General features: G+C 40.6%; 1 protein-coding gene across 2 annotated transcripts in view; it reads right to left on the bottom strand.

The window, feature by feature from the left end:
- The window catches only part of BMPER (BMP binding endothelial regulator), a 253,459-nt gene that overhangs the window by 192,034 nt on the left and 48,925 nt on the right, over window positions 1–12,500 (bottom strand). For both annotated transcript variants that reach the window (XM_042921845.1, XM_042921840.1), the window contains exons 4-5: window positions 5,069–5,151; window positions 845–935 (exon numbers count right to left, since the gene is read on the bottom strand). In XM_042921845.1, the coding sequence (XP_042777779.1) occupies window positions 845–935; window positions 5,069–5,151 (174 nt within the window). The remainder of the gene's footprint in view (window positions 1–844; window positions 936–5,068; window positions 5,152–12,500) is intronic.

Here is a 12,500-nt window from a genome sequence, read left to right as displayed (position 1 = left end):
CAGGGCTCATGTTTGCAGAGCATCTCAGCATAGTACTGAGCCATTCCCCAGGAAGGTTTGCAGAACAGAAAGCCCCTTGGAAACTGGGTACTGGTTGTGAGTATCGCCTCCAGTGAGGAAAAGCACTGAGAGTAAAACCAAAACTCAGAACATCTGTCTGAGAGCATGGGCCAGGGGCTTAAAGGATCAGAAAAAAATCTCTCACCTCAAAATCCCTGGGCTTGTACCTAAGGGCAAGAAAAGATGCAGGAGGCCTTTGTAATCCTGTTCAGAAAAGTAAAAGGAAACACTCTAGCCACTGGAAGGGAAAGATCCTTTGCTGTCAGCTAGGCAGTGGGGCCCTCTAAAAAGACAGTGGATTCAACTCATTGCACCACACCGAAAATTGAGACCGGCAAAACCCTAAGCTAAATTCACTTAGGGACCCAGCTCTCAGTTTTCAGAAAACATCTGGTCACCTCATCACCAAGGCAAGCTCTAGCCAAGATACTGCAATATGAAGCAGTAAAAAGACATTTCTGGAAACAAGAGAAAGCCACAGCTTTTCCTTCCAAAGTAAGCGTTACCTGTGGCCCTGTGGAGTGGAAAGCAGGCCTCTGGAGCCTGGAGCACCCACGTGCCAAGACCTACAGCACATTGCATTCACGCTGGGCACACCAGAGAGTCCAACCGGACATTTCTGTGCAAAAGGAGTTTGCTCTCTAAACCCGTTATGTACACAGCCACAAAGTGAGGAAAGTTCCAGTCAGGAGGGGGAGAATCCTGCACTCTTGAGAGAGCTCACGGAGATTTCACAGTGATGTGCTCAGGGAGTCTAGCAGCCTTCCCTTCCTGAGAATGTTACCTGGACATGTGGGGCAGCACGTTCCCAGATGCTTGGAAGGGTTTTTACAATGAACAACACATCGCACCTCAGACTCTGTGACAACACCTTCCTGAAAAACAGAACGCCACAAACATGTCAGCCCAGAATTCCCATTGAGGAGCGATTCACTTTGGGCAAGTAACCCAGGGAATAGGGGAAGAGTCCAAACACAAGAGTGCAAAGGAAGGTGGGTGACAAGCCCAGAGGACATTGCACAAATGAGGTCACATCTCCCGGCTCACATCCCTGATGGTTTCGAACTCAGGGCACAAATCCTGTCTTGACCCTGCCCTCAGTCTTTCTCTTTGGCTCAAATTTCTTTCTTTTAAATCTAGTATTTAAGACCGTCCTACTGCCAGTCGGTAGTTGACAGAGTCTAGCGTTCATCCACAATTGTTTTAAGTTGTCAACACTTACTCTATTTTCTATAATTGTTATTCTACTTTAAGCCATTAATTATGAGGCACAGAGTATGAGCATAATACCCCAGCCTGGCATCTGGAGACCTAATTCTTTTTTTTTTTTAATTTTTTTTTAACATTTATTTATTTTTGAGACAGAGAGAGACAGAGCATGAACGGGGGAGGGTCAGAGAGAGGGAGACACAGAATCGGAAGCAGGCTCCAGGCTCTGAGCTGTCAGCACAGAGCCTGATGCAGGGCTCGAACCCACAGACTGTGAGATCATGACCTGAGCCGAAGTCGGCCGCTTAACCGACTGAGCCACCCAGGCGCCCCTGGAGACCTAATTCTTTACCACACTTCTAGAAATAACAAGGCCATCTTAGGAGTTTCACTCAGCCTCACATAGAAAGCCTGGCTCTCAAAAATCAAATGATGAGATTAGATAAAACTACTTTTTTAAAATAATTTTTTAATGTTTATTTATTTTTGTGTGTGTGTGAGAGAGAGAGAGAGTGGGGAAGGGGCAGAGAGAAAGGGAGACACAGAATCCGAAGCAGGCTCCAGGCTCTGAGCCGTCAGCACAGAGCCCAACACGGGGCTCAAACTCATGAACCACAAATCATGACCTGAGTTGAAGTCGCACACTTAACTGACTGAGCCATCCAGGCGCCCCAAGATACAACTACTTTAAAGTTCAAACTATATATGGAAAAATAGAGCCTTTAGATCTTAATGATGAAATCAAATGACTCACTTGCAAATGGATCTTGGGATTCTAGTATTTTAATGTCAATTGAAACATTTTTTACATTAATTTTCAGAGTTAGCCTTTGAAGAATCTTCTCCATATTCTCTGTCCATTTTATAAGTGGATTTTGTGTGTGTGTGTGTGTGTGTTTGATTTTGTTTTGCAGGGAGGGGTGGCACATGCTAAGAAAAAAAATTAACAATTTGACAACTGGATATTTTTCTTCATCCTGTCTGCTACCATATTATCTCAATCCAACAAGGAAAGTTATATCCTAAATATCTTCGTATCTGTCAGGCCTGAAGATTCCACTACCAGAGGAATTTATTGTGGTCTATATCACATTTGGAAAAGAAAAGAACAACAGTCAAAATATCACAGTATACCACATCAAAAAAGGATCTGTGCTTCAGTTATATAACTGAAGCAATACAAAAAGCTATGGCCCAAGATCAATTTCCCTTCAGTATCTGCAATCCAGATGGACGATTCAGATTTGTTCCCAGCGTGAATTTCCTGTCTGTGATCTTCAGATTTTTCTCTTTAGTAAGAAAGTAAAAGTGGAAAATAAAGGTAAAGTTTTCACCATCGGAACTCTTTTGGTAGGAGGATAGAAGAAAGAAGCTAGAATTCAGCTCAAATGGAAATAAACCAGGTAGTCAGACTACCTGTTACCTGCCTGGTACACCTATTGTGCCCAGTCCATACATCTACCATAAGTGTCTTTAACCACAGACTGACTTACTGCTCACGTTACTCTATGAGATGTACCATCCTCACTTCACAGGAGACAAGACTGAGAGGTTAGAGAAAGAAACACGTTATGTGAGTGGCAGAGCCTGTATTTTTTTTTCACTCACTACACTGCACTCTCTCCTCTGTTACTGATTTCATGCCCTGGGAAGGGAAGAGCTTAAGAGTTCGCAATTGTCTCATTGTGCAGAGAAGTGTCTTAAGTGAAGCCTCCCCTGAGGTACCAGTAAGTGGCTCTTTCCCGCACCCACAGGTGAGGTTTCATTCCCTAACAGAGGAAGAAAATAAGCAGGAGTGGGAAGGTGCCAGCTGAGCTTTTACAACTACCTTAGAGGGTTGCTTTTAGGACTATTGAATGAAATGATATTTTAAAACTGGCAAGTAGGACTCGGGCAAAGTTTTTCAAAAGGAGGAGAACGAATGGGGCGCCTGGGTGGCTCAGTTGGTTAAGCGTCTCACTTAGGCTCAGGTCGTGATCTCTCAGTTCGTGGGTTTGAGCCCCACGTCGGGCTCTGTGCTGACAGCTGGGAGCCTGGAGCCTGCTTCAGATTCTGCATTTCCTCTCTCTACCCCACCCCCCTCACTCTCTCTCTCTCTCTCTCTCTCTTTCTGTCTCTCTAAAAAATAAATAAACATTAAAAAAATTTTTTTTTAAAGAAGGAAAATGAAAAGGCAAAAGTTCATCTTTGGTAGATAACATCCCCTCTGGGCTCTATTCTGCAGTTCAGCCCTTCCTGACTCCCAGGGCTGTTAGTCCTTGAGATCTCTTCCAATAATAATGGGATATTCCTGCATCATTCTCTGTGGGCCTGATGAGTAGCCGGTGACCAAAGACGATAGGCACTAGGAGTCTCAGTGTCCACAACTGAAAATGGCTTCATGTGCTACTCGGTCTACAAACTATTTCCTCCCACAGAATAGTTTTCATTTAATTCAAACAAAGTCTTCATCCGAAAGTAGCAAACGTCACCACTGTTCCATGCAATTTGGGGATATTCAAGACTCTGGCTGTTGCATAAAAATGTTATACTATACTCCAAAAAACAGAGGGTTGTCTTGTTTCAATTCCATGCAAGCAGGACTTTCCAAGTGCCCCTCTGAAGGAGGGGAAATTTCATTGGTCAAGAAGCAGGGTGGGGTGGGTGGTGCAAATTTTAGAATGACTGTGGACTTTAGATATTATTACAACTCACTGCTCTCATCTCTTCGTTCCATGAAGCATGAATTTACAGCTCTCAGAGCAAAAATTCAACAAATATTTATTGATTCCATTAATCTGTTATTGGTATCTGTTCTGTCTCCTGCTCATTTTCACAAACAATTTAGATTTACTACACAAATGATATGAATATTTAGCCAAATAAATAACTGATGACCTTAGGAGAGAGTGTGCCCACTCTGGGTATATAGCAGCATGGCTACATAAAAGTCGGATTTCAATAAACTAAATGTCAATATACTTGAGATAAGATCCAAGAGTAATAGGCATTATTACACTAACCTTTCTTTCCCCTTTCAACGCAAGAGCGTATCCTGGGACAGTAAAAGGGGACTAGGGGTAAAATGATTTAACAACATCTTCTCTATAGAGAATTTTTAAATAATGCCGAAATTAGATGAGCATTTTTCTAAATTATTTCCTTAGAGATAAGAAAAGGAGTTTGAATGTTTAGATTCTTCATTTCTCCTTTCGTTTCTCTTGCTGTGTTGAAGCCCTATAACAACTAGAGTCATGTAGAATCAGCGCCCTTGGCAGAGAGCAGCCAGCACCAGCCACAGTGGGCTCCTTAGGAATTGAACTGGTGTTTCTCAAATTTGTCATGTTGAAATCATTGAGGTTAGAGTGTACTAATTGCTTTGATTTAATAAGCTTACAGATTGGCTCCCATTCAAAATGTTTCTAAATCAGAGAAGGAAAACATATATCCTCTAACAATACCTCTTTCTGCTAACAGGAATTCATGTTTTGCACAAAGTTGACTCACAGGAAGACATGAATTTTCCCCAAGGACATATACATCTTTCCGGAGATTTTCCAGGCACAATTTAACAATGGTGAACAATTCCACTGCATGTTTCTGGAAGCAAGTGCGATATAATATCTACTCTGTGTCTGTCTTGTTATGGTGAGCATCACAATAAATATGTATAAGGATACAGTTGTTTTTTTATTTGTTTCTCATTTCTGTTTCACTTTTTTTTTTTTTTTTTTTTTGGTTTCCTTCTGTGCTGTCTAAAAGGTGCTTCTGCGGAAGACTTTACTGATTCCTTTTCAGTGGAAAATAAAATAGACTTTACCTGGCACTGACGTAGAACACAGGGTTGTGCAGGACTCTGCCATCTGAAGGAGCTGTTATAGGTACTTCCTTCATAGGTGCAACCTAAACGTGAAACACAGAAGCAGGAAAAAGACCAAGAGTGAATATGTGTTTCCTTTTTCTTTGGAGCAAAAGAAGTTATGTCTTCTAAGCCAGGACTAGCAATAGCAGGAACCATCGTGTTCCTTGGCTATTTTCTCCAAAACACAACTAAGCCTTCTAAATATACACTTGGTTTTCACTTACATTAATTCTTTGACTACTAAGCAGATTAACCCCCAAGACTATGTTTTCAAATGGAAAAGCATGGATTGATGTACTCTCTTGGCCAAAATGCATGACCTCATGACTTTATGCTCACTGACGTAGGAGGAGCACCAGGGCTAAAATCACCACTGTGAAAGGGGATTTTTCATAAGGCTTAAATGAACACAAAATTGCTGAAGGTCAAGAGGGAAGGTTAAAACATGGTAGGAAATAAAAGGATATTAAAATACAGGAAATGATTATGAAATTTTATATGTATCTAAGACTCTTGGCAAGCTACTGTCTTCACCAGATGAAAACCTCCCATCTCTTGCCTCCCAGTTTAAGGGCTATGATTTCACATTTCACCTTGATCTTACTTTAAGTAGTGAACTAGATTAAGGAAATCTGAAACCATAAATTTATGGGTTATCACAAGTTAATTCACCAGCCAAAACAGAAGTCATGTTCATTCATTGGCAAAAACAAGTCAAAGGCCAGAGATCCTCAAAAGAGGAAACAAGCCATTTAGCTTAAGTCCCTGTAGAAAGAGCCAAAGAAATAATGGCACAAGGATCACAGCCTAGATCTTAATTTAGCTTGACCAAATATCGCCCTCCACCTTGTGTGGTACACTTTCAGGGAAGATGTTACTGCCTGTGTCACTAGTCACTGTATATTAGATTATGAGGAGCCCACCAGGCAAAGGGTCTTAGGAATTACAGTCTGACTGCTTAGCCCAAGGAGTACAGAAGCAGGAACACATACACGGGATAATGCAGAAATAAAAAGTCCTGCCTCTCTGTACCAATGACTGACTTCTGACAAGCCAATCAACCTCAATCCACATCAGTTTTTCTTGTCCAAGATACAGACAGAAGACTCATATCTCCTTCCCTGAATTCTTTTAGATACTGCTGTGGTAATGAAATGAAATAAAATAAAATAAAATATAAAAGCCCTCTTTACACACACAAAAAAGAATCCTAAAGTCCTGAAGAAAATTTCAAGAGACAATTTCATAACTTGGAACCATGATCTGAATTCTCAGAGAATTATGAATGATTGAAAAGAGCTCAGTAATACTCTTCTCTCTAGTTCCTACAAATCAAATTACTGAAGTACACAGCTGATTGGAAACATATTAGGGAAATGCTTTCACTATATATTTTTTAATTTCCTTTGCATGAAGTGTTACAGTGATAAAATGTTCAACCACAGGAACCCCTAGCACACTTACAAATACTTACGCCAAACCAAGAATGAATACAGTAAATTTTCAACAATGAAAACCAATATAAAACAATTTGGGCTAGCATAAATCTTACTGAACAAACACACTTACAATAGATGTTCCATGCGCATGTCTGATCCACTAACACAGACTCACTTGGATAATAAATAACTTGTTCCGAGAGATGGAGGCGGGGAAATCAGAGGACCAAATCCAATTCATGTTAAGTCCAAGTAAATATGAAACGCCTGCCAAGTCTGCCAGTGGAGTTTCCAAATATGTTATATATTTTCATCCTCTGGATTAAAAAAAAAAAAAAACTGAAAGAAAGGGCGATTTTCTGCTGCTAATAGAGCGAGCAAAGATCTTGCCTTTTTTACTCTGGAGGAGGAAGTACACTACAAAACCATATAGACCAGGCAGGAACTGCCAGCCAAGAGACTGTTCCTACACAATGCCAGGTCATGCGTGAAGGGTCCCAGGAGTGGGACAGGCCTCTCTGGATTATTCCACTCAATACGGGATAAAAGGTATTCAAACAAGTGGTCCTCAGTGCAGAGAACCTAGCAATGCTTTCTCCCTCAAGTAAGTGTCAGTTGGAAGGCTAGCTCCTCCACTGTAGTTTAACATACAAAGACCAAGGTCAAACTGTGAAGTGCTCATTGCTTCATGTTCACATGTCAGTCTACCACAGCTGAGTCCATGGAACAGATCTTCCCAAACATTGGATGAGTCTGAACAACAGAATAGACTCAAAACATTTGTGTTAATCTCTTTAGCAAGTACAGTCCATACCTTTTCCTTTTTCTACCTGCCTTCGCTAACATCAGCTAGTACGGAGACCCAGGACACCAAACATTCTAGCAGACTGCGTATCTAAGGACTTCCTGGGGTTAAAATACTTTTTAAATGGACATTTTCACCGCACTTTGGATTTCTGTTCTAAGATAAACATGTTATTTAATGCAAGACACTAACATGAGCTCTGTGAAGACTTACATATACAATCAAAGAGAACCTCATGCTTACCTCATGTTATCTCTTATTTTGTGTAAGGCAAATTTCTTTATAATAAATTATATTTGCCACCGATTTTATGCTAATAGGGAAGACAGGCAGTATCTTGCCCCTCTTTTTTTACTGAAACCCCACAGGAGGAATATACTAAATATCTCTTACTGGCCAGGGTAGAAAGAGAAGCAAAAATATATTTCCATCATACCTCAAGGCAGTGCTTCTCAAACTACCTCCAGTGAAAGACAGTTTGTCTTGGTTTTGTTCTTCCAATAAAAGCCCAATTTCTTGTATTATATGTAATAGGCATAAAATTACTCTGTCAAATTATAACAAACATTTACGGGGCACCTCGATGGCTCAGTTGGTTAAGTGTCCAACTCTTGATTTTGGCTCAGGTCATGATCTCACAGTCATGGGATTGAACTTGCGTGAGGCTCCACGCTGGGTGTGGAGAATTTAGGTCCTTTCACATCCAGTTCTAGATGGATGATATTATTCAGGCACTTTCTAATGCATAATATCCTTTGCATAATATCCTTTGCATTGAGATTGGAATTAAAGGACAGCAGATTCAGGAACTAAATGAAAGGGTGGGTAAATGGGGCAGAGGAAAGGTCAGGCAACCAGTAAAGTAGCTTTTCCTTTTTCTTTAAATACTTTCAAATCAACTTTTGACACGGGAATTTATAAATATTCATTAGTTTTCTTCTGGTGACAGAAAGCTTCTCAGATTCCACAAGCTTCGATGAAACTACCCATACTCCAGCAGGAGGAAATAGTTACTTTCTGATGAAACCACTACTATATATTGAGAACCAATAGTTCTCAACCTAGGGCAATTTTACCCTCTCCCCATCCCCCACCCAGGAAACGCTTAATAATGTTAGAAGATATTTTCAGTTGTCACAACTGGGAGATAAGAGTATTATGAGCATCTAGTGGGATGCTCTCAACACTCTACAATGCATGACAAAGGGTCAACCAACTCAAAATGTCAATTGTGCCAACACTGAGAAACCCTGATCAAAACCATCACATCCCCCAATAGTTCTTCTCTACAAAACGAAACTAAAACAAAAACAAACCTCAACTAGCTATATTCACTTATGTATGTAATTTTGGCTTTTTATATGTTAAATATTTTCAGGGTGGGGAAGAATTTCAGAGCATTTTTTTTTTTTAAACAAACATACTCTTATAGAGAAGCTTGGCCTGGTCAACTAGTCAATTCAGAAAACACACGGCAAATGGTAACAGGAAGTACACAAATAAATTGAATCCACAATTAAGCAATAAAATTCATTTTTCCAATTAGCTGTGACCTCTTTCAACAGTCACATTATCCCAAGGGAGACAGCATACCACACATTTTCATCATTGCTGTTAAAACAGCTGTTAAAAATCATCAGGGCCATAAAAAGTGGCGTTGGCCTTCTAATGAGCCTTACCTCCACCTGGTCTCACCCTAAAAGGGCTTAACCTTCTCAACTGTCAGGTAAACATTAGTCTAAGAGCATATAGTTGGATCTTACCATTACCAATAACAACCCCAAGCACCTCCCAACATAGCCCCAACCTGCCTTTCCGGCCCTTTCTTTTTCATTCTTGGAACTCCATCTAGGTCCCTGGGATTATCTACTCTCCTTAACCATAACAAACTTGAAGGCTTCTTCAAGCAAATTCAAGGTCTTCACCTTGGGCTACCTGCCTCCACCATTCCACTGAAACGTCACTCTCTCTGGCTGCGGCTGCCTACTAAGTACCCAATCCAAAGGACACTCTTTACCTTACAAGTAAGAATACCTTATGTCTTTACCTTACAGGATTCTCTGTGGTGTCTGGCCACCCTTCCTTTCTTCCACCCTTCTCCCCACCACCACAACACACACACCTTCTAGATGTTCTCTTCTAATTACCTATCCATTGTCTCCACTCCTACTTCAACTAAGCTTCAACTAAGCTGCTGGCTGTTTCTCCCCCCAGAATGCTAAAACAGGCTTGCTGGCTGTTTCTCATGGGCTACCGTGTGTGCTCTTTCAGACCTTGGTCTTATTCTCATTCATGCTTACACTCTATCAATGACTAATGGTTCATAGCCTGGCTGAGGTGTAGACTGATATCTATCCCCAACCTTTCTTCTCCAAACCAATTGGATAAGAGTATCTAGAAGGAGGAAGTGGGAGAGGATTTAAAACCTTTACTATAAAATTGAAACTTCTTAGCATATACAGCTGTCATGCCTGGTCTTGACTCACTTCTGCATTCTCTTATCTGCTACTCCCAATCTCTCCACACTGCAGACATGCTCCACTTAAAACACTCCAAATATGCCCAGAAGATCTCATCCTATGATTTTGCAAATGCTGGTCCCTTCTTAAAAAACCCAGATCTCATCCATTCCCTCCTTCTCCACCATCCCCACAAAGACACATAGGTTACCCAAGATCTCCTTCTTTGCCTGGCCAAATCCTTCAAGACTCAGCTCAAGGTCATAGCTTCTGGAAACCCTTCCTAGAAATTTCTCCACTAAAGGAGTGCTCCTGTGCTCTTTCCCCATGTGTAGGTGGCCTTTCAAATGTCTTTTCCAGGTCCCTGACAGTACTTTATGTGTATCAGTTACTTAAGAAGTGTCTAATTTCACTAGGAATACATAGTAAGCACTAAAGTGCAGCTATTCCTGCAAACCACAGGAAAAGAATTTTGAAAAGAGGACATTCCTTGGACTGCCTATCTTCTCTTATCAGGTTGACCAGTTCAATTCAGTATTCTACTTCCAGAAACAGCAAAGCTTTCCTGGAGCAACTCAGATGTCAAAATCTGTCTCTTCTAATACTGACTAACTCTACCACGCCCATGGACCAGGCAGCTAGGGCTGAACATAATGAAGGAAAGTCCTTCAGCATCCAGTACTTACCAAACCTTAGAAGTGAGAAGCTATCAACAGTTTCCAGGTCCCCTCTTCCCATGCTGTGCAAGCCTCCTCTTAAGTAAATTTTCAGGAAGGCGCCTTTCTTTCCCAATTCCACTCTGGTCCCCCAAATTTCTAGTCTATCCTTGTCTTTCACGGGGGGAGGGTTAGCAAACTGTAATACTTACTTAAAGCAACGTTGGGGTCTTTGAAGTCAGTTCATGCCACATGGTACAGGGAAGCAGAGCAGACAGTTCTGCCATTCTTTGCTGCTTCCGGGCCACCTGATAGGGTACCCCCACCCCTGGGACTTGGTCAATAAGCCCCAAATTACCCCAGTCGAATACAATTTTTTTAATGAACCACTTTTCAGACACTGTTCTCCAGAAACATATGGAAGTATAATCAAGAGGGATAAACATAAAATCTAACTAGCCATTCTAGGGCTTATATCGTGTCCTTAGGAGTTCATTTAAAACAGTCTTTTATTACTCTCCGAGGCTGTACCTACCATGAATCCTGCAGGCAATTTTGCTTATTTTTGGCTAATGGGAATTTTATAGTCAAACCATTTCCTCAATCCCAAGAGAAAGAATCAGCCCCATGAACTGAGTTCTTAAACAGTGGTGTGTGCCCCCCACAACATTCTTTTTCATGGCTTTTTTTGTTTTGTTTTCCAATTAGATATTAAATATATCATTGAAGTCAAATGATCAACAATAGAAAAAGAAATGGCAGAAAGCGATTTCACTTAATTTTTGATGGTTCTATGAATAAAATCCCAAATATGCAGAAATATCAGAGGAGTATAGACAATTTGCAAATTCAACTCACTTCACCAGTATAAAGGAACATAAAATTGCCACGTGACTTACTTGGATTTCTAATCTATGTGTTTATTGAAGACCATAAAGTGAGGAAATTGTGGCTTACAGAGCCAGTCTCGTAAGTTCATAAGATTATAATACATACAATATCTGGCATTGATATTAAGGTAATAAAACAGATTCTATGAGCCACAAATAAATTAGGATTCTATGCAATAAAATATGCTTTCAAACTTTTAGTATAATTAATACAATAAAGGAAATATGCAATGTATTAAGGTAGAAAAATGCTTGCAACAACTTTTTTATATGAGCCACATCACCCATCATTCCTGCATTTGATCTGTTCTTACCATAAACCCTCCTGAATATGGGAGTGCTTCTCCCTCTGGACTGAATCGGCATTGCAACAGCCACTCCATCCTCAGCACCCCATTGTCAAATAGCCAATACCCATTGCTTCTCAACAGGCATAGGAGAAAGAACTGGGTTGAGCTCATATGGAGCAAAAATGGAAAAAGAATAAAAACAGGAGAGACTGTCCTGTTAAGTCATCAGACTGGTTTTCTAACGTGGGCAGGGAAAATGTCACCAGAGGTCATTTCCAAAGTAGAGTTCCAAAAAATATTTTCAGAAATATCACATAAATAATCCTCCGACAAGAAAAAAGCAAAGAAGAGAGAAAATAAAAATCACTGCATAATTATTAAAGGTGAGGCACTGTACAGAGTTTTCACATGTGATTTCATTTTATCCTCATAAAAAGAACTGTAGGACAGAGAACATTTTACCCCTATTTTTTTTTTTTTAATGAGGAAATCAAGAAAGGCTAAATTACTTTCTCCAGGTCATACAGCCATTCTTTTTATCTCACTCCAAAATCCATGTTCCATTCATTATTTGGTTCCTGCCAGGCACACAGAGGAAGCTCAGAAAGTGGAAGCTTCAAAAGTAAAAATGGCATCCCTGGGGAATGTGACATGCTGCCTCCCAGTGATACTTCAACATCACATTCCAGTGATGTCTAAAGACCAAGATGATAAAGTAAAATGCAGGTTTTGTGGCTGAAGAGGCAAGACCTGACTTTGGGGGGTCTATGTTTAAACTCTGTTCTGAACGTCTTTCCCTTTGGTTATCAGTCATGCTATGCCATAGGCCTTTTGGAGCAATAAATAATAAG

The sequence above is a fragment of the Panthera leo genome, chromosome A2 (genome assembly GCF_018350215.1).
Source record: "Panthera leo isolate Ple1 chromosome A2, P.leo_Ple1_pat1.1, whole genome shotgun sequence".
NCBI lineage: Eukaryota > Metazoa > Chordata > Mammalia > Carnivora > Felidae > Panthera > Panthera leo.
This window is presented reverse-complemented; position numbering and strand designations above follow the sequence as displayed.